Consider the following 27,192-nt stretch of genomic DNA (forward strand, 5'->3'; position numbering starts at 1 on the left):
AAAATGTTTCGAATCGTCGTCGTTTTGATGGTCAAAAGAAGAAGAAACTTATATGTACTTACGGTGTAAATCCATGCAAAGCATTTGCAGCACCCGCTGCCAACGGTGCTGGCAATCTAGCAAAAGCAGCAGCGGCTGCGGCAGATGCCGGGAATGCAGCTCTTGCCCGTCCTCTTGGTATAGTTACTCCACGAAGTGCAGCGGCAGCTTTTTTTTAGTTTTTTTTTATGGTTTTTTGTTATAAATTACACAATCGAGCGAGTGTACGTGCGTGTGGAAAAGAAAGGAAAAAAATCATGCGGTTAGTTGAAATTATCAAAACACAATAATAAAAAAAAAACAAAAATCAAAAAATCACAAAAATTTGTAACATAAAATACATATTTGCTGTAAAAATTTATTTGGTTTAGTCAATTGCTGTGAAGTTTAGCTATAGTATGCTCAATACAGTTAGTTCAAACACTTATCATAATTACTGCAAATCAATCACACTATCCCGCAAGCAAATAAAGCTTTACCATTCGGTCACACACTGTCCATTTTAATTTCTCGCTTAAAAATGATTCCTAACTTCAACTTCAATTACTCAATCGCAAAGGTTTTCCGGCACTACTCATCATTTATGCGATCTTTAAATGACCGATTCTACTTACACTACAAATGTGTTTAACAGTGTCAATGAATCGCAAAACCAGACACTTATGAAAACCTCACTCGGAGTAGGGGTAATCAATTTTTTTTTCGCACAATTTCCTCAAACGTAAAAAATGGATGCAAAGTCGGTCACATATTCAAGAGAAAAAAAATGGATAAAACCTCACAATGACCATATCGCATCGCATGAATACTTCATACAAATTGCATTCTATGTTTTGATTAACATTTTCATCATCGACGATAGATGCAACATTGCTTTGTGTATACTTTAATATGGTATAAGCACAGCAACAATGCACTGAAAGTTTAATTTTGGATATTTTTTGCAGCTATACAAACATTTTCGCATTGAATTTCCATGGAACACAAAAGTGGTGTTCAATAAACATAAAAAAAATGTTTTCTAAATTGTCGATAACAAAAAAATGCATAAATTGTTTCTGTGAGTCCTGGTCTGTGTGAACAATGTTTTTTATTTCATTAACTTTGAAATTTTAATGTAGAAATAAACGAGATTAATATGGTGTACTCGAAGCACCCCACGAAAATGATCCATTATCTAATAGGCTTTGCGGTAATTTTCATTTCCCTGAGGCTTCGTGGGCCAACGCCATGAGTAATGGCTTGTACTATCATAATCAGTATCATACTAACTTTTCCATTTATTACTGCAATGTCCTACAAAATCATTTCCAGTGTCCTATCATTCGATCTTCTCAGACTTATATTTATCCCTATACTGTAAATTCGGTCTCGATGTCATCGACTTCGCCCCGAACCATTTACGCCACCTCGAACCGATTTACAGTTCTAGCTATAGAAAATACTATAAGAAACTCGTAATTAAACTGTAAATCATCGATTGTATTCACTACATGTTCTGTACGTTATACTGATTAATAAAAAATTAATTTCTTTGTTCTACTGACGAAAATTAATAGAAGATTGAACTCTGTCATCATCCGGAAGTGAAAATGCATCCATCTGGTCCATGTACACAAATATTAGAAAGTGCATCATATTTGCAACATCGCAATACACAGTCATGCCGTAAATTCTATATTATTCTATTGATTGAATTACTAATTGTATTGATTCAAGTCGTGAGTGTTGTTAATTAATTAAATATAACATTCCTTGCTTATGAATATGTCATAGTTCAGTTGGTCTGGGTGTATATATGATATTGATTAATTAAAAATTGCAATAAGACGGCATATCCAATGTGGTATGCTGAAGTCAATAGTCACGATTTTATGTTTTATTTGGAATTTATGCTATGAGAACACAACACACACACACGGTAAAATCAAATTATGTTTAATGAATTACAATTTAAAATGTGAAATTCTTTCATAAAAACAAACTATTGACAATCTTGCTTCAGTAACATTCGCTTGTTAGACGGGTTATACGTTATGTATTGCAATATGTAGTAATAAACAAACAAATGTTTGGGGTTAAGTTTTGCATTCGGTATTTTAGTTTGCTATACAGTAATTCATTCATTGAAAGATACCTCCGTCTCTGTGCAGTACGAGGAGCTAATACTAGTTGTTGGGCTGGCGTTAATGTAGTTGCCGGAGCAGTCGGTGCAATAGCTGATGTGCTTCCGACTGCTCCTAAAAATGGCCAAGTCATTGGTAGTCGATATCCTAATAATAAATTAATAACATGGAAAATAATCGATATTATACAGTGTGCAATTTGCTAGTTTACATCCTCATTTTGAAAAAGAAGAAGAAGAAGAAAAAATACGAAAATTCAGATCAAAAATGCATTCGATATGTTCTTGATGATTGATTAGTTTCGGTTAGATGAACATTATTAGGTTCCGATCCATTCGATTCGATGGAGAACAAGGCAACGCGATACGTCTATTACCATAAAGTCAATTTATTTTTGTTAGCAACGAAACATAACGATGCACGAGAGAAAGTCAATGTTGAAGGAGAATTTATCCAAGCAAATATTCTGAACTTTCTTTATCGGAGTAACGAAATGGATAATTTGAAGGTAATCTTCGGTGAATTATAAGGAATGGTTTGAAATTACATTATTTCAAATTACGTGTATCGATTGATGGTACGATGATTTCACAGTGATATAAATTTGTCTCTTAGCGAAGAAAATCACGACTCACGATGGTAGTAAGGTAAAATGTCTGACTTATGATTCTTTGCACGAAGCATCAAATTAACTGATTGCCAATGATGTGACTTGTACTTTAATTCAATGAAGCAGATAATGTTCGTTCAACTGACTAGTTCAATGCGGTTTTTATTCCTAACCGTATGACGTAGATTAAAAGAGAAAATTCTTTTTATCGTAAAAATGAGCTGTCCACCCAGAATGAATACAAAAAAAAAGGAAAATTATAGAAAAAAAATCTGAAATGTCGAATCAAAAAAACAACTACTTCTGAACTTACAATATGATTATTTCCCCAAATTCAAACATACAAATTACCAACATTCCACAAAATAAAAACACAACAAACTGCAGTGTGTGTATTATATCGCACTAGATCCAGACACAAACATTTTTTTTTGTACAAAATGTATCCGGTCACAGGGATTGGTTTCTTTAGTTTAGCATTTTGTTTTTTTTTTTGTTCAAATTGAAAGTGCAAATAAATTTTTATAGAGCAATTTTCAATATGTATAAGAATCTGAACACAAAATTTAATGAAAATGATAAAAAAAAAATTTTTCCGATATCTTACCGTCTGGCCACTGGACGCAAACTGAAACAGAAAAAAGACGAAATGTTTTTTTAGTATTCAATGTATCTTTATAGGGTATATAAAAGGAATATAATTTAATAAAATTGCCCGTATTTGATTCGAATTACGTATGGCTGGAAGAATCCACAGGTCAATATTGTCGATAAATTCAATCGACATCTGTGATTGACGTCAGAGGGAATTATAATAAAGAAAAAATATTACACTGAACTCTGGCTCCGGCATATCAATAGAAATGTTTTTTATGTTAGCTTTTTGTCAATAAAGTGAGATGACATCCTCATTCAGGCAGGTCATTTGACCTTTTTCTGTAGATTAAAAAAAAATCAATTTTTTGGAAATGAACATTCATTATGATTGAACGAAGCTATATAGAATGTCGTAGATTGGCTCGAGGAGTTGTGTTCTAATGTCATAGTTTTTAGATTCCTGCTTTGAAATTAAATTTTCACTAGAGATTCATAACAACAACTGGTCATTCCCTAGAGGAATAAAATAATTTCACGAGAAATATTTTTACAAGAAATACGAAGCGTGAATATCCACATTCATTCAATGTGAACGCGGCTTCCGACTATGAAAACGTTTTCTCATCGTCTATCATTAGTCAAAATATTTCTCATTTAATATTATATCACGTCTCACAGCCACACCTATAGTTGTTAGCCATTTCATGCACCTAGAATAGCTGTAAATTTGTTCAGCAACGTAAATTTGACGCTGACAAATAAGTTGAACGAAATACTAAAACATTTAAAAGGGTAACTTTGACATCAAAATGGTCATCAAATGATGCAACGGATGTTTTGAATTTCGGAGCAATTTGGAAAATGTAATCACCTATTTGAGCAACAATACAACAGTGCAAAATTGAATAAGCAACGATATCAGCATCGCTGTACCTGGATGCATAACAACAACAATGTTTTACCTGAACGAAGAAACTTTAATGCAATTTTACAGTGCCGACGCAGGCGCGCCTGACATCAATTATTTACCGTCAGAATAGGGGATGTACACAGTAAATATTTTCAGTTTTCCATCAAAACAAATTCTAAAAACTCAATGGGGTTAATTTGTATGACTTCGTTATGTTGAGTTTGAGTGGATTTTGTAAACTATTTGCATAACCAGGTGTACCATTGGAATGTAAAATATTTATTTGGAATTTGTGTGCACTTTTACATTGAGCGGTTGAAAAGCTATGTTTGTCCTTTTAAAATATTGAGAAAAAAAAATGGACAATTTAATCTGATGGGAGTCAATGTAAAAGTTGTGAAAATCTTACGTGTTGATGGTATAAAAAATGCTGGATAAAGGGTGAGACTGTGGGTATTAAAACAATTCAGATAGTAAACCGAACATATTTTATGAATAACCAATGGATTATCTATCGCATACGCAAAAGGTCCACTTAGGCATTGAGTTAAAAACCAGATTTTATGCACTGACGCAACTTTCATCGAAGTAATTGCAGCAAAAAACTGTTGAGCTCGAAATGTGTCTACCTCTCTGTTGTCAGTGTAAGTTCAAGCAATGCCTATGTGATAATAAATTCGTACGAATGATTTTGATATCGCAACTAATTACCACAAATCAAATAACAAGGAAAATTGGTGTCGATTATAGAGTTAATTAAGGTTAAGTACATGTTCTAACTACAATGTCTTTCTGTAATTGTTCATTAAAGGAAAATATATGTTTGGAACCTATATTTTCTTGCTATCAAAATAATTGCCAAATTATTGGCCAATCATTTGAAGCCGCCTATGTTGTCAATTGCTATAAATTGCTATAAAATAACTGGTTTACTCATCAGTTATTTATCAAAAATGCAGTCGTCTACAGCAATTTGTTGTGTTATTTTGCTTTGGGTGTCTAATTCTGCAACTGCTGAAGAGAGCCGAATTTATGATGGCTACACAATCAAAATTTCTAAAGCACCATATATGGCTCAAATTTTCTACGTGGACGATGTCGTTCATGAGTGTGGAGGAGGAATTATAAAAGAAACTCTCGTTCTTACTGCAGGACATTGTAATTTCTCTAAAATCCCGAAATTTTATGATTTTTAAATTAGTTGTTTATTATTTGAAGGTACAAGGAACAGTAGAACCTTAGAAGATCACGTGGCTGACGGGTTTACCGTTCTTGTCGGAGCAACAAAACATAATGATTTTCAAAATGGACAGACAATGTATGTGGAGGACGTTTATCCCCATCCAGAGTTCAAAGGGCACCAAGGTAAGATGTACCATGACGTTGGAATTTTGCGGCTGTCAAGCAAAATTCTGTTGGGCAAAGATACGGGTTTAATTGCATTGGCTCTTCCAAGTGACGAAACTCCAGAGGGAAGAAAAATAATAATAAGTGGTTGGGGCGTAAATCCTCAACATCCCAAAGACAAGCGCCTATACCAAGCCAAAATGGCAGTTACTTCTTATCGGGAATGCGCCAAACGACACACGGAAGAATTTAAAGAGCACGAAATTTGCGCTAAGCCAGTGGAAGGAAAGACGTGTCCTGGAGATTCTGGTTGTCCCGCTATTGACACAGAAACGAATCGAGTAATTGGCCTTGATTCGTATAGTAGAGGAGGATGTGCAGAAGAGCATCCAATTGTTTTCGTCAAAATTATAGACAATTTGGATTTTATCAACAGCATTATGAGTCAAAATGGGACTGATGATTCCAGTGGTTCAGTTGAATCAGATGATATGTGTGAAACTTCACGAAAAGAACACTAGCATTAGGTTTTTATTGACGACCGTTTTACAAATTTTATTTAGGTGAAGGGAAAACTATTTGACATGAAGCAACGCACTTCAAGCTAAAGTGCTTCAAATGACAGCTGACAAATAGAGTACTATTTTGTATAAAAATGTTCGCACATTTTTTTACAGTGCAAAAATTTGTTTGATATACTGTGAAGTTTCAGTACTATATTTAGAGTACCAGTCATGCTTGAAGTTAGTTGCATAAAGAAATTTAATTAAACGGCTCAGATGAACTTCTAACATCAATTTATATCCTGATTCCTGCAAACGTTAGGTGTATTCGTGAAAAAGAACCAGGCGCATACATTATAAATATAACAAGTGTAGTAAGCGATAAAGTTACAGGAAAACAATACCAAAAACTGGCTATTCATGTATGACCATTCAAGAAATATGCAATTCACATTATGAATACATGGGAAACAATAAAATCTAAAAAAATAATACGAGTGCTTTTCATGCCATTTTTCCAATCATTCAATAAACCCAACACAAAAACCAAAAAATTCTTTAATTTAACCATCACCAAAATGTTACTATAAAATTACATCTTCTCTAGATATTTAGCTCTATTCGAATGTCATAGTCATACAAATACAAGGATTGAAAGAGTCACAGCAGATTATACCTTAAGCAACATCATTAGCAAGAATTAAGCCAACGTTTACTCTCATCTGTAAATTTGAAAATCAAAACAGGAAGCAGCTTCCTTCACAATAAATACCCCCAACATACGTTGGGTAAATGTTGTTTTGGTTAATAGAGTGAAACATGCGTTTGGAATTCTCATCAATTTCTTTCCTTCTTAGTTCACTATACAGTATCATAGCAATAGCCACGGAAGCTCAACCTTTAAGCATAGAAATTTTTGTTATCGATACGTCGACAATAACGAAAGAAAATGTGGTGATCTACTGCCAAATGAGCGTCAAAACAATTGAAGTACAAGATTTTGTATTGACCACATAGCTATAATTTGAAGATTTAATGATTAATGAAACTTGATGTTTCTAAAATCGTTACATAAAAAGTACGGCTGAGATAAAACAGCAAGAGAAGATTTTGTCGTGGTTTTCTTAATTAAAGTTATTTATGGCTAATGAAATAGCAGCCGACTGCCAGAAAGAAACGATTTTTACCATAAATATCCTAAATGTGTTTTGCATGATGTGCAATAACAAGAGTCACTAGAGTCACTAGAGTCAATTAGAGTCACTTTTTAGGTCTCTATTACAGAAAAGAACGGGGTATATCTCCTAAATTTATTGTGCGCAAGTTTTTATTAAAATTGCCTGGATCTGGGAAATTTCCAGTAATAGAGAATCAACAAAATAATTATATTTCGATGAGAAATTTCCACCACATTCTTTAAAATCTTAAGGTCTATTAAAAAAACAATAAATCGATCAACCAAAACAACATTTTCAACGTAAAATATTCGGTTAACAGCAAAAATTCCCAACACAATTATCCCATTTGTCAAACTAAAAACATGTACAAGACAATCAATATTACAATCAGTTTTTCTCTTGCATTCGATTGTTATAAGTGCATTCAATTTTATGGTAAAAATAACAAATAATGCTCACCCAGAGCTGGAGCCGCAACGGCACCCTCTTTTGTCAGACAAACTGTGACGATAACACGAAAAAAAAAAATTGGAAATGATATTTTTTGTAATATTTTCTTATGGTGTAACGAATGGATTAAAAAACATTCACATTTTTATTTGATTTTAAAATGATAAAAAAGTGACAAAGGTATTGTCTCAATAAAGCTGCAAAACATTGTTCTATAAATTTTTACGAAACTTACTGGTGAGGTTCTTTCTTCAGAACAGTAAGTATTCGTCAAGAAAAAAGCAAAAGGGCAAAAACGAAGTGTCGGTTTCATCAGCCAAACCAACAAATTTCTGAAACTTTTTTCTTGTTGGGATTTCATTGAGTTTCAGTAAGTTACCAGAACACCTAGGCCTCTTGTGCTAGGCATAAAATTTTGGATACTGACATCAAGAAAAAAAAACACTTTTTCAAATAGTGGCGACAACAATTAAATCATCTCAACTTCCGGAATAAGCGAATGATTGCACTTTACCGCACCACTTTTCTTTATATCTTAATGAAGATATAACTGACTAATGTCTTTCATAAGTGAATGAATAAAAGAGCAATTATTGCTGTACTCTGTACCATCGTTATCGACCCAATTGCTTCTATTATGTCACTTTCCTGGTATTTCACTTGTGAACATCATTTGTACATAGCTGAGACAACGAATACTTGACAACTTGAAAGGAAAAAAATGGACGTATATAGAAGTCGTGGAATTACGACTCTTTTCTTTCAATGACCCCCACAAAATAAGGAAAATAGAACAATTTGGCTTTGCAGCTTCAAATGGAAACGAATTAAATTTGAAATTTTTAGGGCTTTCAGTGGTGAGAAGAAAACAAAAAGGTACGTGAATTCAAACTTCAACCTCAAGAATAAATTGAAATTGTAATCATAAACGAATGATAGAAAATAAACTTACCTTGTGGTACTGCTGGTGCTTTCTTCGTTTGAACACGTGCTGTTGCATTATTAACCTAGATTCGTGGATAGGAAAAAATTAATTTTTGATTAGTTTATTGTTCAAGTACTTTGCAATTGAAATGTATTTATTTTTATTCTTATCCTATCTGATTCCCAACATTAAGTCTATGTTAATCCTAACATGAACTGATTAAGGTTTGAATGTTCTTCGTGTTTTTGTTAAATTTAAAAAAAAACGATCACGAAAGCTTGTAATTTTCCGATTTTGTTGAGAAATAATTGCGCGAAATTTAAATCTTATTGGACATAACCTTAAGTCAGTCATGTAAATGTATTTCTCAATAACGTGTCCACATTTCAATACATTTACATTAATTATATGTTTTGGATCAGCAATCGGCAAATAGGAAGCCATTGTTTAATTATTTCATTAAAATGCGGACAGATTATTGAGAAAAAAGTTTCTTCTTCAAAATTTCATTCATCATTTGCTACTAGTTTATAGAAATTACAATTTGGTAAATGAGACGGTTTAAATATACATTGAATAGTCAATATTGTTTTAAAGCTTACAAACATTTTTCAGCGTTGTATTGACCTATAAAATATAAATTTGGAAAAACAAACATCTTTCATTGAACCAATCTGTGGAGAAATCGAATTTTACTTGTTTTTTCTTCTACATATAAAACTTGATGTCTGTACAAAATACCTTTCAGAAACGGCTAATCATTTGTTATCGACAGCGACGACAAAAATAGGTCATAACCTGTGGTTATTGTGGAATCTATTAGTTAAATTTATGATTAAAAATATTGAAGTACTAGATTCTAGTAAATACTTTGCACAAATGAAGTAACAGATTTAATCGTTTTGTTACTAGACGCTTTCCGTTTCTGAAAGGTTAATATAACGTTGTTATACTTGAAGGCACATTTTAGCAGTAACAAATAGATTTTCAATGTGTCGTCCCACTGTCATATTCGTTATCAACAGATTGATACAATTTCTTTTTTTATTGGCTACTTGAATAATTTAATGAAAAAACAATAATCTCAGTTTCATTCATTTTTTTTTTAAATTATAAATTAAATAATTGGATGTTGTTTCGGTAGCTAAAAAAAACATGCGTCGTCCAGATGGCTTTATACTTTGATTACGTTTGTTAAAATTGCAAGCACACAATCTCTTCAACATTTTTTTTTATTATACACAAACTCATACGTCGACAGCTAAAAATCGTATTAAAATTAAGTATTCCATTTAAATATTTTGTTCTGTTTCATAAGGGATTTTTGGGAGTCATTCATGTATGATTTCTGCACAAATTTTAAGCGGGCTTAACGTTACAGTCCCTTTGTTACATATCTTACAACACTGTCAAATACGACGACGATTTACATATAGTTTATGGAAATTATTATTTTTTAAATAAAAAAATTGAAAAATATATTCTCCTCTTTTAACTTGTCAACGTTCGACCCAATTTTCTCAGTCCCCAGATTGCTTGAACAAGAATCGGACGTTCAAAACATTAAACATTTGGATTCGTTTTATGTTCTGCATTTTTAGTCCAACAGAAACCCTCGTCATATAAAAGGAAATGCTGGCTCTTTTCAGTAAAAGAGGTTGAAGTAGAGGAGAACTGTACAGGACTATATCTACTTTCTCGTTATTCAGTTGGATTCGGACATTTAGCATTTGTTTCATACGAAAATGAATTTAAATTATTATGCTAAACACTCAGAATTTCTTCCGTTTTCTCACTAAGGTTCATTTTAAGAGGTGCTAACTAACCGACATTAAATCCAAATGAATTATTGCTTAATATCCTTGGGTTTAGTTGAAATGAAAATTAAATGTAATGTGACAGACCGCATAAATGATTGTGTGCGATTATGAAATTTAAATTTTAAATGTTTTTTATCTGCGTGTGTTCTAGGTTACACCCGCTTACGAAAGTAATAATTTTTGATTTAATTTCGTTTTATTCTTTAACTTTAGACTATCTCTTTATTTAAACAACGTTTGAACAAATAAAAAGAAACACATTCACCGTTAAATGGTCCAGCTTTAAATGAAGAAACATTTTTTCACTTTTTCCATGTTCGGTGGATTAAATAAAAAAAGAAAATGAGAAATTTATTCAAATTAGAGTACGTCTTGTGTTAAATTTTATTCTTTCAAAGTAGACTAATGTGCACAAGATGCGAATAAAATTTATGTCTTTTTTTCTGCATCAAGTTATTGAAGATTCAGATAAGAAAAACGCGAAAAATAAAATCCCATGATGTCTTATTCAGTTTTCTTGCAAATTGAAGTCAAGAAAGGTTACGAATTGCTGAATTAAATTCACATTTCAAATGAGATCAGAATTGTTTTTCAAATTGATAAAACGCTTTGAGTGACCTGAACCTAAGACCGTCTAGACTCAACAACAAAGTGTCCGATTCGTTTAGAATTAAATGAACTGGGAAGTGCAGCTACAAGGAGAGAAATTCGACATGTTTTCTGATTTGGGAGTTTTGTTGTGGTTCCACAAGAATTTTTCTTAGGCATTCGTTTGCAACAAGAACGAAATACTAAAATAACAAATCTAGATTTTCATTTGTTAAACCAATTTTGTGTGGAGCTTAACCTACAGAAACTACAAGAAAAACTTGTGCGATGCGTCGATGTATTGAAAATACTCCTATCGAAAGAAGTAGCAGACCATTATACTGATGATATGCTTGCCGTTTATGAAAGGTTGAAAATTAAAATTTATTCAATTACATTGACTATAGGGTAGACAAGTCAGTTACAGGCCGACTTTATTTTAGTTAGCCCCAGATCTTATCTCTTTCAAGCAAACATTGTGTGACTTGATTTTCGTTTTCAGTGTTCGTAACTGGCAGCGGGCTCGTGACTGAACTGTTTACCCTAAACTCATAATTAATTAAATATTAACAAAATAAAATGAAATTTAAGCTGTGAAAATTTGCTGCATCAAATTGCGAATATATAGCAGGCGCCTCCGAATATAGACACGTAGCAAAGCTTTTGTTTCCATGGCATTGTTCATTAAATCGTTTCCACCCAATGATAATTTGACTAAACCTCTGTATCGTCACTAATTTATAATTTCGAATAAAGTGACCGTTTGACGAGGAAATTGACGAATGAAATTATCGTTCAATAAACTACTGAACAACAATTGCATTTTAATTTCAGTTTAGTCATCATTTTTATGTTCAATTTATATTTTAAAAAATATTTTTTTTCATTTTTTTATTCTCCAAATATTATTTGGTTCGCCGGTCACGTACCAAACACGACAAAATGTAAATTAACTTTTCGAATAAAAAATAATTATTTTATTCGAGATGCATAGTTACCCATACCCAAAACCACTCATTGTCTGTTAAAAAAAAACTACGATAATAATTTCTGATGTATGTAAAATACATAAAAATCATCACATTGTGCTTTAATTGACAAGTGCGCATCTAAGTTAATATAATTTTTTTAATTTGTACATCATAAGTCATATCACGTCGGAGTAAAAGAGTCGCATAGGATATGAATATACTGCGACTGTGTAGCCGAGTGTTCTGATATCAATCATTTTAATTGTTTTAGGACTAATAAATGTGAAAAGTTCACAATTTTTTATCTTTGGTAAATATACTTAAGACACCATAAGCCAATTATTTTTGATTGTTCCTCCAAGAAGCTAGTTCAACTTTAAGAGTCGCTGATGTGTAATTTTCAAATAGAGCAAAATGGCTCAGCTCTAAAAGTCTAATTGTTCCGCGTAGACCCACGATTTCACTTTAAATTACAGGGCCGAATTAGATTAGATAATCTATGTTCTTATATTATGCACAATTCAAATGACAAACCTCAGCGATTGTTCTTTGCAACCGACAACAATTAGAATTAAAATTAACTCAAAATGTGGTAAGCTGTGAATAAAAATTACTGAAATCAACACCGGCAGTTATAATACCCTCATTCCAATCGCTCGATTTAATTGTGTGGAACTAAATGTCAGGATTAAAACACTGAAGCGCACACACTGTGTATGCTGTAATTTAATATTTATTCGACAAAGTCATGAAGTTAAAAACCGTAAACATATTAACATAAGCACCCCAAAACAAACATGAAACGTATTGAAATGTGACACTATCATTATAAATAACAGACAATGAAATCTCGCTCTCTTCGTTGGTTGAAAGCTTTTTTTTCCCTGTTCCATTATATCATCGAAATTGTAGGATTGGTACTATTGTGTGGGTGCGTTAGCTCTTAAAAGTAAAAGCAATTATTTGTTGAGAATATGTCGTCATTGATGTCTTCTTTTTGATACTGTATGGTGTGGAGGGGATGATATAAAGAAATGGTGAATTAACTTTTAAATTCAGGGCCTTCCGATTGTGTGAGTGATAAGTTTTCTTTTTTTTCTTTTTGTTGAAACCGAATTTTCGAGCTTTTAGGACGTATACACAAAAGTAATTTTCAATAACTTTGATAGCTTCGTCAGCTGTACAACAATAATGTGTCAGAGATAGGTTCTTAAAATAAAGAAGAAAATTTTTTGTCTACTTTTTCACCCGAACGGTTTCTGTATTGTTGTATCACAGAGTTGCGTAAGTCAGAAGAACAAAAGTACTTTTCAAGATTATTTCTATTGTTTGGGCTAAGTTTACAGGATTAAAAAGATGGAACGTCGAATGTGTATAGACAGTATACAAAGGGCACATAAACAACAACAACAACGAGAGAAAAAAAAAACTGGAAAAAAGAAAATTGAGGATAATTTTCCTTCCATTAGAAATCATCAATCATTTTGAGCGAGGCAAATTACTACTCAAGAGAAATCGAAGTGTTTTCTCATTGTTTAGCTTTCCAATCGAATGAGAGAAACAAAACGGAAAGTTTCTATTTTCGTTTAACACATTAACTGACACTACATTCAATCAATAGTAGCATCCGATAATGGCTGAATGATTTCGCAAATGGGGATTCAGCTTTTTTTCTACAATAAAGCGTCGTAATTATTATATGGTGACATCACATCCATAAATGATACTTATGCGAACTGGAAAGGTCAATGGAATGTTTTACGGAAAAGTTGTTGACGTTCGAATACATTGAGCATTAATTTAACATCAAAGAAGCACACAGATAAACTAAACCATTGAAAAAACGACTGAATGTTTTCAGAAAAATGATATACCTACAAGGCTCAAACACGTCTGTTGTGTATCTCAGACGTTGAGAAATTTAGGGTTTGCTTTTGATTTCACTGCTGGCTGAGGCAAAATTTACATAAATGAACAGTGTGTGCTTCCTCTGTATTTTCCATCAGAAGTTTAATTTTAAGGAAACGTAGCAGCCGTACGACAACTACTAATTGAACATACATTTATTCGGATTCACGGCACACGTCTGAAGCATGTCGGTGGTACGATGCAATTAACTACCGAAGCTTTTAGCATCTGTTTTAGTATCAAAATGCCGTTGATAGACCAAACGTTTAATCACTGACACAATAAAGCCAAACAGAAACGTTCACATGAACAATCATTTAAATAGCTTTTGGTGCAACAAACATTTCGCATGACCAAAATGTATATGTGTTGTAAAATTAAGAGCTTTAACAGTGTGTAGCCGTTATAAACGAAACCATTGCAGATAATTTGATTAAATCGTTTTAATTATTTATTTTGAACAGAAATTCAGTGTTGTATATATTTGGAAAAGTAGAAGTTTCTATCTAGCAAAACAACAGATAATGTTGCAAATTTTCCGTAATGACTCGCCCATGTAACCCGGGCGAAACGTAACAAAATTCACAAATGAAAAATAATATAAAATGCATGGAGGTACGAGCGAAAACTCTATTTTATCTCGTTTGGTATTTAGTTCCGAGAGTACACTGTATACCGTAATAACGTTGTTGATTATTTAATTTGATTTGGATGGAAATTATGTTATTTTAATTCCCAGAACCACGTCCTTTACAAATTTTACCAAAATATATATAGCCGTATCAGGCAACACGAACATTTTGCTGATGCTGAACTTGTGCACAGCTCTTGTTTGATTAATAAATTTAAAGAAAAACAAATTTTGAAATGAAAAATCAAATTTTGTTCATTTTCAATTCATGTTGTCGATGAAAATATTGTCTGTCCAGCATTTTTGCTGAATATCATGAATCAATTCGTTTTTATTGCGCATTGGGAATATTTTTTAATTAATCAGGAAAAAAAATAACTTTTGATTTTCTTTATGCCACGGTTGACAGCACCGTGATAATAGAATCGATTTTCAATGGAAAACAATTTACAGATTTATATCGTCTGTGGAATTACAATTGAAAATTTATATTTTCAAGAAAATCAAAATCTCTGGTTATTGTTTGTAGAAATTGTAACTGAATTGTTACAGCAACTCAAAATTATTGGTGTGGAACGTTACAGATGCACATCTGCAAAATTGTTTACATTCAAGTAAATTTCCTTCAGATAAGAAGTTAGAACGGCGTCGAGAATGGAACCGTTATTTTTAATTCGTCTATCTAAATTTTTGCTACGTGCGATCGCCATCACCACGTCTGCAAAATGTATCTCAATAATTCAATTCTCTGTGGATTAAGTTGGAAAATTAAGCGAAAATACAACGATATGTAATTCATTTACGCTCTGGTTTTGTATGTCGTTGTTTATTAAAAGAGTAAATTCGAATTTCAAGCTAATTAATTATGAGTTGCACACCTCATAGCATCTGGAAATAGATTATTATAGCTGTTCAGTGTTCAGTGTCGTTAAATTGTTTTAAAGAAAGTTATTTTGACTTGTAATGTCGATGATGATTCAGATCAGTGACGTCAAATGAATTTAAGAAATTTTTATTAGTTTCTATCCACCGAGTATAGTATTTGAGTAAAAGAACAATATTTTTTGAACGGAAAGAGGATGAATAACTCACTTAGTCTGCAGTTAACACCTCTCAAAATCATCCTAATGCTAACAAAGCGGACCATTGTCTTTTAGGAAACTAAATTAAAAACGTTTATAATGTTACCCCGTTGACTTCACCTGTATTCAATTTAGGTTGAAGGAGACCGTAATTAAAATGCACAGTACGCAATTTCTTCGCAGCATTGGCACGCTGCATGGAAATATACTTAGTTATATAGCAGTATTCACATTTACGTGAGAAGGTGCCACAAGAAAAAAGCGACCGACAATAAAAAATTGAATTCCGCCGTGCTCTTGTAAATAATAATATTTGTATGACAAAACATTTTGTGCAAATGAAACCTTAACGCACACAATTGTCGTTTCTTTCGCGTTTTAAAATGGATTTTTATTACCAGCTTAGTTACGTTTAAGAAAAGAAAAAAAAAACTCATGAGATTTCAGTATTTATCATTCGTTTTGACGGTAATATTAAACGTGTTGTCAGGGTAATACGTTATTTTAGAAGATTTTTTCGGGGGGATTGTGATTAAATTTGTCATTCCTATTATATACTTTTGCAGCCCACGTTACAATACTGCACAACAGTATTTGCTAACACAACAATCATTCATTGCCAAAAAATATATTGGATTATAAGTCAACTATTCACATTCCAAAATTCTTAACTTGCTAATCACATTCAGATGAAAATTGTGAATTGTCCGTAAATGAGGGTCTTTTTTTCATTTTTTTTAAAATTACACTTCTTCTATTGGAAACGACTAGCGCTTTGTTATCGACAGCGACGACAAAAGTAAGAATGAACTCCGGTTAACGTTATTTTGTATTGCAGAACGTCCGTGCGAAACTAATTGAGAATAATAGTTTCATTCGCTGGACTATAATTTATATGAATCAAGTTAAATCAAAAGATTGCAACGCATAAATATCGCAGTTCAATGCGGGAGTGTTGCGAAATGGATCAAAAGAGTAAGAGTCCCCTAACTATTGGTCTCCAATGGTTGTTCTTCTCGAATTAAATGCAGCAGCCGGCCTCTAATTGTTACAAAACCGGGAGACAAACGAAAATTGTAAATGCCGTAGTCGCTGTTAATAATAGTGAATAATTTGAATAAGTATTGCACTAAAAACCTGTAAATTGAGACTTTTAATTTGAGTGCTACGTTATCTTGAAGATGTAGTGGGTGCAGTGTCTTTTTTCCTATAACATGAGAAATTCAAGGACGTCCTTTTTTCCCCAGACAAAAACTCAAAAATTTCGTATCATTAACGGACAATTCATCAAGGCAAAAATATTCCTTAGAAAAATTCGATTCTAACTTCAAAACTTCTCTTTAAAATCATTCAAAATATCTTAAAATAATTGCGAATCAACTTTTGTTACAGACTTATTAATTAAGTTTTAGTCATAAAAAAAAATTGAATAAAAAAAACTATCGTTCCCAAATTGTCACTTCTTACCTCTCACTGATTACCCATCATCATCACATCATGAGTTCATAGTTGAAAATTAACTCGTTAATTTTGTGTGTTTACTGTCTGTTGGTAGGACGAATATTTAGCACACTGAATCGAACGTGTCTATACACCCACACATAATAAAATGTTTTCGAATATTTGCCTTTTTCTCGTTTAAAATAAAAATAATTGAAACGGTCTCATTTTGTGTGCGCATATTTTCGAATAAAGTTCGTTTTGACGCTAAATTAGAGATGTAATAAAGGATAAAATTTGTTATTCCATGATGTTCGATCGATTATACAATATATAATGGTACAAGGGTTTGGAAATTGCCATGGTTAATCGAAATAATTTTTTTCTTTTTGAAAACGGCTTTGATTTTTGAATATAAATTGGCTTGCAAATTAAATGGACTAATCGCCTCTTCTCATAATGATTGAAAATTAACCTTTCATCTGAAAGTGGTCATGGGTTCTGTTTCGCGTGTGCGAGAACGATTTTGAATTTAATAGGAGGCATTTCTTTCGCAGTGTATCAAAACTGATTGATGAAAGAAGACGGTAACAAATACCCAGTCACACAACGATCCACCTTTTAGAAGCAGATAGTCATATATTATCGACAATGTCGACAAAAGTGAGTGATTCTTGAATGTATAAATGAAGTAAAAGATTGTCTATCAAATACTAAGGGATACTTACAACAAAAGATGTACGCTTGCCATTTGTAACCGGGAATGAAAGCGTGAGATTTTCCACAATAAGAAAATAAGAAATCACACGACCGATAAATATAAATCTTTGAAAACTCAAATGATCACCGGACGATAAAGTACTAGATGTGAATACATATAAAACCGTCTTCAAACAACATTTTCATTCGTCATTTTTAAGTGCATCTATCCATACCCCCTTTGAGTCGGTCAGTCTGTGAGTGTTTTATATAACCGTATAATGATCGAACACTAATTAAAAAAAAATTATAATAAATAGAGTCTTACACCTAATTAGCTTAGAATTATCGACTAATACTCTACTGCTGTATACCTGGCATAATATTCTTTCATTATACCAAATGTCCACGCAGTAATGGTTCAACTTATCTCTAGCTCATTATAGGATTAATTTTAATTCTATTCTCTAATCAAACCTTATCAATATAACAAAAATAACGAATTAGAATTGAAGCTATTGTATAGCAATTTATTAATGATTTGGTTATTATTGTCGGGTGGATATCGGGAATTATAGCTGGGATTATGTATGTGATATGTTCGGAATTTAAGTGGCATTTAATCAACACATTCAATTGGAGATGAATAACGATTACATATTTATAGTAATTAAAAAAAAGCGTCGAAAATTATAAATAAAACAAAATAGGAAAAACGATATATTGAGCACAAGGTGACGATAGAAAATGTACAAAAACAAAATACGATTTTTCTCTACCCAAAATCAAGCGAACAGGAAAAACTAGAAAATGGAAATCTTCAGAGTGAGTTTGTGAAACATCAATGCGATTCCGTCGACATTCACACACGATCTTATGGAACGATATCCTTGGAGACAATTTTCTAAAAATGTAAATTTAATTCAAGAACTTTCTTTCAACACTACTGCACTCGACATGAAATTCAGTTTTTTATTATGAAGAACTGCACAGACTGAGCTTTTGTCAATTGAACACCTAGATATGAAATAACTGAAATATGTGTGTTTTCAATCGCACAATCTTTTCACGAACTGACTCTTTGCGATAAAGTAGGTAAAAAAAAAATATTAAAGGTAGTGTGGTGTATTGGCACAAAAATAAACAATACAACAGTGCTGCCAACTCAAATGATTCGGTTAGTTTAATTAAATTTTAAGTAGGACAAAATAATAATTTAAAAAATGGATTGAAGTGATGGTTGGGAATTATTGGATGAATTGGGATAGTTTGTTTTCGGTTCTGGTTTTGTTTTAACTTTTTTATTTTTTTTTATTTTAAAGAGGTAATTTTAAATGAAAAATAAATAAAATAAAAAGTTCATCTTGTATGTATATAAATATATAAATATATAAGTAATAAAAAAATGTATTCATGCAAACCTCAATCTTGCGCCCTTCAACCACAGTGCCGTGAAGACGTTCGCGTGCTCGCTCCGCATCGCTACTATTTGCGAATGTTACAAACCCGAACCCCTACATGCAGACAAAACAAGAAACATGCATTAAAAAACAGCGTCCGCTCAAAAACAACGTGCAACAAAAAATATTATTTATATTTTATAAGTTTAAAGAAATAAAAAAAAATAATTTTAAAATCTTTGTTTACTTCTTCTTCTTCTTCATTTTGATAAAATGAATATTTTATTGTTATCATTTAGTCAGCTAAGTGAAAAATATAACGAAAAATCACTTTATTTATAAGAAAATATTGATTTTTCTAGTGAGAATTATTTATTTAAGTCAGTCAAATGAAATATCAAAGTTTGTTTGGGTAAGTTTTATTGTCCTCACCATTTTAGTGAAACGACCTTACATCATCGAAAGAATTGAACCACTAAAAGTACTAAAAGTATCGCGCAACCTATCAATTAATTTAATCAGATTTCAATGGGAAGTACGAAATTTCAATCTGCGTAAACCCCCAACTCGTAATAGACACATGGGCAGATCGGGTAAACCCTGCGTACCATACGCCCATACCTTAAAAAAATGAACGCGGTGTGCCACACACACGGAATTTTGAAAACCGACACATTTTTTGTTACTGTGTTTTACTTGAGTTTCTGATTTCTCCATATAAAAATACATGCAAAATTCACAAAAAACCAGTAAACCACGAAACAGAAAATAATATTATGTCGATTTTCAAAATTGAGCGAGTGTAGGTCCGAAAAATTCAGAATTTTTTTTCACATTTTTCACAAGAATTTTTCCTTTGTAAAGACGACTCTGGGTAGCCAGTCCATGTCTCAACAAACAAATTTTTTATAACTGCTGGTGGACGTGGCCGAAAGATATAATAATTAAGAACTCGCTTGTTTTGTGTACATGCCTAGACGAAACTGTCACCATAAGTGGGAGTGAGAGGCAAGCAAACAGACCACTTAGTAAGATTTTGTTGATTTGAAGACTGAGAACGAATTTTTGATGTACTCTAAAGGGAGTCTTTTTCGTGTACAACATTATGTACAAACTTTAACCTGCTTAAATTTGAAACACAACTTAAGTGTCGATATTGAATCGTTTGAAAATATACAAAAATCTTTAAGGAAAGATAACTTCACTACCTCAATCGAATTACTACGAATAAGCTGTATTTCGTATACAGCTCCTCCAGTCACAATCAGCTCATAATTATTGAAATTATTGTAAGTACATCATTTGGGCAGATCGAAGGACAAAGATTTTTAACTTAAAGCTCATGGCAGAATTGCTGCTCTCGGCATTACACATTTTTAAAAAGCAAACTTCAATCCGCACGAATTTTACTTTTAGTGGTGGAAGCGTAATATACAAGTGTTTAAAAATGACTATCTATATACCCTAAAAATCTCTATTCTCTATTTTGAAATTCGAAAGAATTTATTATGGAAATTCTATTTATCTGATAAAACTTTCATGGCACTTTGAGGAAAATTAAATTAATAGAAAAAAAAAGATAAAAACTAATTTGTGTTACAGATATAAAACCAATCCAAAATACATCAAGGTGTTTCTTTATCTAAATAAAAAGCCGTGTGAAAACACGAATCTTATTTCCATTTTTTTTATATTGTAAAACAAAAAACTAACACGAAGTAATATAAAAACAAACAAAAAAATAAATCAAAATTTTCCCATTTTTATCGAATTGTTTACTTAGAGATATACATTTCCAATTCAAATAAATTGTTAAAAAAAAAAAAAAAACAAAAGAAAAATTGTAAATGAACGGATACAGCACAGTACTCAAACCATTTAAATTCATATAATAAAATCAGCAACAGTGTCACTAAAATGAAGTATGTTTTCGTTTCAAATATATCAATTTACTTGTTGCATTTCATTAACTAGGTAATTTTAAATAGATAAAAAAAATGAAAAATAATTTGCATTCTACTCGGTCTTGATCAAAGAAAGAAAGAAAAATTAAGGGAATTGATATGCCCAAAATAAAATCAAATCAAAAAATTCATAAGACTTTTATAAAAACACCACGATATATATGTATATGTTCAAGTAAAAATGCATTACAAAATTCACGGATATTAATTTAGTTAATAATTAAAATTAAAAAAGAAAAATAATTTAGAACAAACGAATAATGGACACAAACGTTTTTTAGTTTTTTGTTTTCTTTTTTCATTACTTTCTTTTCTTTGCGTTGTATGTACAAACTCGAACGGAAAAAATTTAAAATTATTTAAAATAAAAATGAAAATCAAATTTGCCATGATTCCATATCCAAACGTACAAGTAATATTAATTGGAAAAATGTTGGTATTACTAACATACAAATGTAAATCGACAAAGTTCATACGTTTCGGTTTGCTTAAATGGTCCTCAAATCAAAATAAAAAATCCAATCCAAAAAGTGTATTATAATACAGAAAATGCATTTATGAAATTCTTATAAAGATCTACCATACGGAACAAAATTGATATCTGCGTTCTGTTGTCCAAAAATAATTTATTTATCTTCCCTAGCTATGTATGTGTTTATTAATCACTGTTGTAGCGAAGACGTGCTGAGCCACAGAGAGCCACAAAACTATCACAGCTAGTTTAAACGTCGAAGGTGTGCATTTAAATATTGTATAGTGGTTTGTCTTTATCAGACGTGTCGATAGAAAATTGCATTCAATAATTGAAACAGATAGGACAGATGAAGTTAAAGTAGAGGCGCATTTATGGTACACGCTATTACTACAATTATGTTCAAGGAACTTATTCTTTTACAGTAGATCATGATAATTACCATGCAACACAAAATCGGTATAAAGCAGATGTAACGACAAATGACTAGCAGACAAGAGACTCTACGTTTTGTATAAAAAGTTTAAGAAAGTTTATTTGTTACCGACAGCAACTGCAACAATAAGAGATGTGACTATGGTTCTCTTTTATAGCAAAGAATGTGTGACGGAACTACTGAATTAAAAGATTTTGCACAAAACACTAGCCGATACTTTTGAAATAAATGAAATAAAAGATTCAACGATTGCCGATGAGTAAAGGATGCAATGCAAATTTCAAGAATATGTTTCCAAGTTAAGAAAACTACATGTATGTAAGTGAGATCGGAAAGAAACAATAATTTCAAAGAGCAACTGAAGTACAATGTGCTACGAATATATCTGCTCGATTTGAATCTGATTTTACATTTGGTGGTCAGTAACATAACATTTAAATTTGGACAACGGAAACACACTAAAGTGAAAATAAAAATTCGAAATATTGTTTCGAAGTTAGCAAGGATGACAGTTTAATTCTACAAGTTCAACGGGCATAAGTAAAAGAAAATGGCTGGCGACGATTACTAATGAGAGAATACATCTCAATTTCTAGGACAGTCCAATTGTTGTTAAACAGAAACATGAGAATATCCATGGGACAAGCAATGACAATACATTTTCCACCATAAATTTTCCACAGAAATGAAACTTATTTTACTCAAAAACGCCAGGGAAAGTTTTTTTTAGTCGTGAGAAAAAGTGGACTTTACCTTCCGTTGTTAAGCAAAATCGGTTTATTACTACAAGCGCTAAGCAAGAATTCATTACATTTAAACAGAACGCTTTATCGGTGTATTCAATTTAGATTTTTTTTACTTAAAATTATCAAACATGAACTACACGTTAATACTGATGGGGAAGAAGAATATTACAAAAAATAAATTTCATTTCAAAAATACTTCTCAATGGGTATATTAATGATATTTGTGAGGACCATTTGCATTTGCACGATTTAATTTGTAATTGATTTTTGTTGTTGTTATTCAAAATTCTGTGCATTCGCAAAGCTTTTACAAAAAGCACAACTAAAGGAATTTCTGTTTATTTCATAAAATATTTATATTCAAGTCAATGTCAATATTATATTGTCAACGAAAACAGAAACAAAATTTTTTTTCTTTTAATGTAATAATGTTGTCTAAACAAGTCAAAGTTAACATTTTTACTCAAAATAAGAAATGAAGAAAATAAAAATGAAAAAGAGAGAGAAAGAGAGCAAAATAAATAGACAAAAAATTAAGAAGGAAATAAAAAGAAAAGGAGGAACATCAAATAATACGGAAAGTTTTGCTGTTTTTTTGTAAAGTAATAAATATCACGAAATTTATAACAAAATTTTGCAAGTTACAAAACCAAAACGAATACGCAAAATAGGGTGGATCAAAACCGTTTTGCATAGAAATATCACGAAATGAAAAATAAATCAGACACCTTTCACCTGTGTCATCTGCTATCGACAAAGACAATAAAAATAAATGACGAACTATTTAGAATGTGTGGCAAAATGTATGCTCAAACTACCGAAGTAAAAGAATTTGCAACAGTCTATTGGAAATAATTTAAAACTAATGATGTAGCAGATTCAATAATTGTATTCTTGATATCTAGCCATAGGCCAAAGGTCAACGATTCTCAATCACAAATGGAATGGACCCATTATTTTGTAACTTTCAACTTTCAACGATCGTACCTCTACATACTCTAAAAGATTGGTCATATAAAAGGTGCCTTCATAAATAATTTAAACTAATGAAAGTTCTGAATATAGACTGAGTTCGTGATAGAGGCTGCTTTTTGACTGGCATAAAAAATGAGATGAAAAGGGATAAATTTTGCCACCCTAGTAAGAGTTCACTATACATTTAGAGAAACAACAAACAACAAAATTTTCAGTTTTAAATGAAAAATAAAGGAAAATAAAAGAATTTCATTCAATTATTTTGATGGAAAAATAAAAAATAAACTAAAAATAATCAATTGATGAGCGACGAGAAGACAATCAATGAAAAAATTAGACGAAAAAAAAAAGTTTATTTCGTTTTAAAGGAAGACGTTTTAAAAACTACACAAAAAATATTTTTTATTGCAAATTGTTTTCAAGCGAAAATATATACATATACAGAATGTGTTGTTGGAGCAATTACTTCCATTATGTATATATCATGTTCATATTATAGTAAATTTTATTAATCAGTTTTGTTCATTAAAAACGGTTGGTGACATTGATTTTGTGGAACGAATTGATGTAACTACGTTGGGGGATCATCAAAAGTTTGAATTTTACGTTAAAATACTTAAGTTAAAGAAAACGTAAATACGTACAGCTTAGACGAGATTTTAAAGTATTCTTTGTTTTTTATTTCCGATTAACAGACGGATTTTCAAAACATTAAAAACGAACTAACTATCACAGACATCTTTATCATCTGTCATCAACAGTGACAACAAAATAATGAGCTTTAGCTCACGTCAACTTATATAGCGAAATACATGTAAACAAATGAAGTGAAAGATTTTATTTCAATCAAGTACTCATTTCCGTCAGTGAGAGGTTATTGCCCATTGCTTCAACTAGGAAAGAATTTGGATAGTTCTAAACTGAGGTCTACAAAATCGTATCAACTGTTACCTTAATTTGGTCTAATGACATCGAGTGCATAGTACTTTATTAGGATCTAGACCAAGATTCATACAACATATGCAACAGATGCTGAGTTGCATAAAATGATTTTAAGGAATTGAGTCTCAATTGAATCACTTACTGAGGAAATTCACCATTCGTTCCATAAAATCAAAATCAATGCACACACAGTAAATGCATTTCAAATTTAAAGTTAATAAAACGCAAAATTGTCATTTTGATGAGTTTTTAACGCTGTAATGTGTACAAGACGGGACATTGTTTTAAGTTGTTGCAATATGAAGTGCATTCACCGTGTGGTCAATTTTATTAACTGTTTCACATTTCAAGATCATTTTTGCATATCTCTTTTAATGTACAAAGAATCTTATTTCAATTAATTCAATTAAAATATTAGGTGGTTGCCAGTAAATCCATTTCCAATGCCACCCAACGTATTATTAGAGTTACGGAATTAGTGCACTGAATTGAAAAGAAAATTAATTTTTGCTCGTAAAATTACAGGCTACGTTAACTGTTCAACACAAAAATGATCTTTACTCTGCAATATAATTGAGGATTAGCAGCTTTGCTTAGCTGAGATAAAAGTTGTTACACAATTTAATTGAATTGAACGCGTAATTGTTTAATTAGCTTGACGTTCTCAAGTTTTTGTAAATTTAAACGAAAACGAAGGAAAGAAAAACTCAACTAAGCAAACAATGCTGTGAAACAGACGCACGGACGTTATATTTTGTAAATAAATTTTTGTTGAATCAAAAATGCATACCTTACTGCCCCGTTCGTTAAATATGATCTCAACGTCTAATATCGTACCGTATTGCTGAAAAAAGTACGTAAAGAAGTCAAATTAGTTTTAATAGGAACACCACTGCGGTAATATGTCTTTCATCCCGTCCTTCCACACTAAAATACAAGATGAAGCTAAAATATACTTACACCAAACATAGATCGTAGGTCTGGATCACGGAATCGAAATGGTATATTTGACACGTGTAGTCGTTTGGGCTGGTTTTTCGAGTCGGATGACGGTATAACCGCCAATGAAGTGGATACTGACGTTGTAATTGATGGCAGTGTGGCCAATGCTGTAGACGCGGCAGCCGAGGCAGCTGAAGAGGAAGCGGTCAACGCAGCCGACGAAACAGCGGCCATTATGCTAGCCTCAAGTGCAGCATGTTGTTGTTGTTGTTGCTGCTGTTGCTGTTGTTGAACCGATTCCGATTCATTTTGCTGTAATAAGTCAGGCTGTAATGAGAGAAGGAAAACGTGTCAAACCTAATAAAACGAAGTAACGAGTGAATCGTGCCACGACAATGCTAATTGGAAGGATTTTCTTGTACTCTGTGGAAATCAAAAAGCTCTCACACTAAACTCACCGTACTAACAATAACATGCCCAAGTCCAATAAACATAAGATAAATACGGTCACACAAGACAGGAAAATGTACCCATTACAAACTCATTAAAGCGAAATTTGCACACACAACACAGTGAGTTAGGTCTAATGATCCTTCTACGCCATAATCATTCTCTAATGTATTGTACATCGTACGTATTATCCGTTCACAAAACTCTCTGCGAACTTTATTACCTTTATGACACCGAGCATACACGTCCCGATGTCCCCGTCACATAGTTATACAAGTATACGTTTGTCGTCGGACAGAACAAGATGGAAATAAAACTATTCACACAATTATTCCTTTTATGCGGCACCGTACACATTTTCAGAGGTACCCAAAGCTTGTAAGATGTGCTCGTGTGTATTACGAGACTTTGTTATATAGAAAGGCGCTTGTAAACGTACATCACACTTGATTTTAAATTAGGATTTTTCTCATTTGAAAAATTTTAGAATTTTGGGATTAACACAGTTTTTGTTTTACGTTGAGGGACATGAAAAAGGCATTACTCTCCCATGAATATTCATTGGAAATGATGAATTGGACATGTGTGTTAAGCCTAGTTATGTTATGTCTTTTGTTATACTAAAAATCTATGTTACGTTACGGCAAGCATCAAAATTAAAGTCTGTGACAGTTGAGCCGAAACCAGTAAATCAAGTTCAAAACGTTAACGATGTATACATAGCGAGGGTTCATTAAGGTTTAAATTCAGTGAACATGACAAAGTACAAAGAAAAAACCATTTTCTAACATTTTCCATTGGAATTTTCATCACAAAAGAAAATCAAAATTTTCCATCCCTTAACCAACGGACAAGGTATTTGCAACGGAAGCTTCCTACATACTCCATTAGATTGATTAAAGTTGACAGATGAATTTTCAGACGTTATACCGAAACACTACACACAAGTTTCTCGAGAAGCATTTATGGTAAAAAAAATATTTCTACTTTCCGAGCATTATTCACATCGACTAGTGACTTGTGCACAAAAAATAGAATATA

General features: G+C 32.0%; 1 protein-coding gene across 19 annotated transcripts in view; it reads right to left on the reverse strand.

Annotated features, from left to right (window-relative positions):
* Window positions 1–27,192, reverse strand: part of LOC119080713 (RNA binding protein fox-1 homolog 2-like) — a 152,214-nt gene that overhangs the window by 16,507 nt on the left and 108,515 nt on the right. For 6 of the 19 annotated variants that reach the window (XR_005088370.1, XM_037189196.1, XM_037189181.1 and 3 more), the window contains 7 exons: window positions 25,720–26,028; window positions 25,550–25,603; window positions 19,246–19,338; window positions 8,713–8,767; window positions 7,770–7,811; window positions 3,383–3,403; window positions 63–207 (listed from right to left, as the gene is read on the reverse strand). Coding sequence is in view for 18 of the 19 variants with exons in the window: in XM_037189196.1 (XP_037045091.1) it covers window positions 63–207; window positions 3,383–3,403; window positions 7,770–7,811; window positions 8,713–8,767; window positions 19,246–19,338; window positions 25,550–25,603; window positions 25,720–26,028 (719 nt within the window). In the remaining variant the exon portion in view is untranslated. Of the gene's footprint in view, window positions 1–62; window positions 208–2,176; window positions 2,313–3,382; window positions 3,404–7,769; window positions 7,812–8,712; window positions 8,768–19,245; window positions 19,339–25,549; window positions 25,604–25,719; window positions 26,029–27,192 lie in introns of all 19 variants that reach the window. The other 13 variants (XM_037189184.1, XM_037189188.1, XM_037189192.1 and 10 more) reach the window with 10 other exon arrangements.

The sequence above is a fragment of the Bradysia coprophila genome, unplaced genomic scaffold (assembly GCF_014529535.1).
Source record: "Bradysia coprophila strain Holo2 unplaced genomic scaffold, BU_Bcop_v1 contig_350, whole genome shotgun sequence".
Taxonomy (NCBI): domain Eukaryota; kingdom Metazoa; phylum Arthropoda; class Insecta; order Diptera; family Sciaridae; genus Bradysia; species Bradysia coprophila.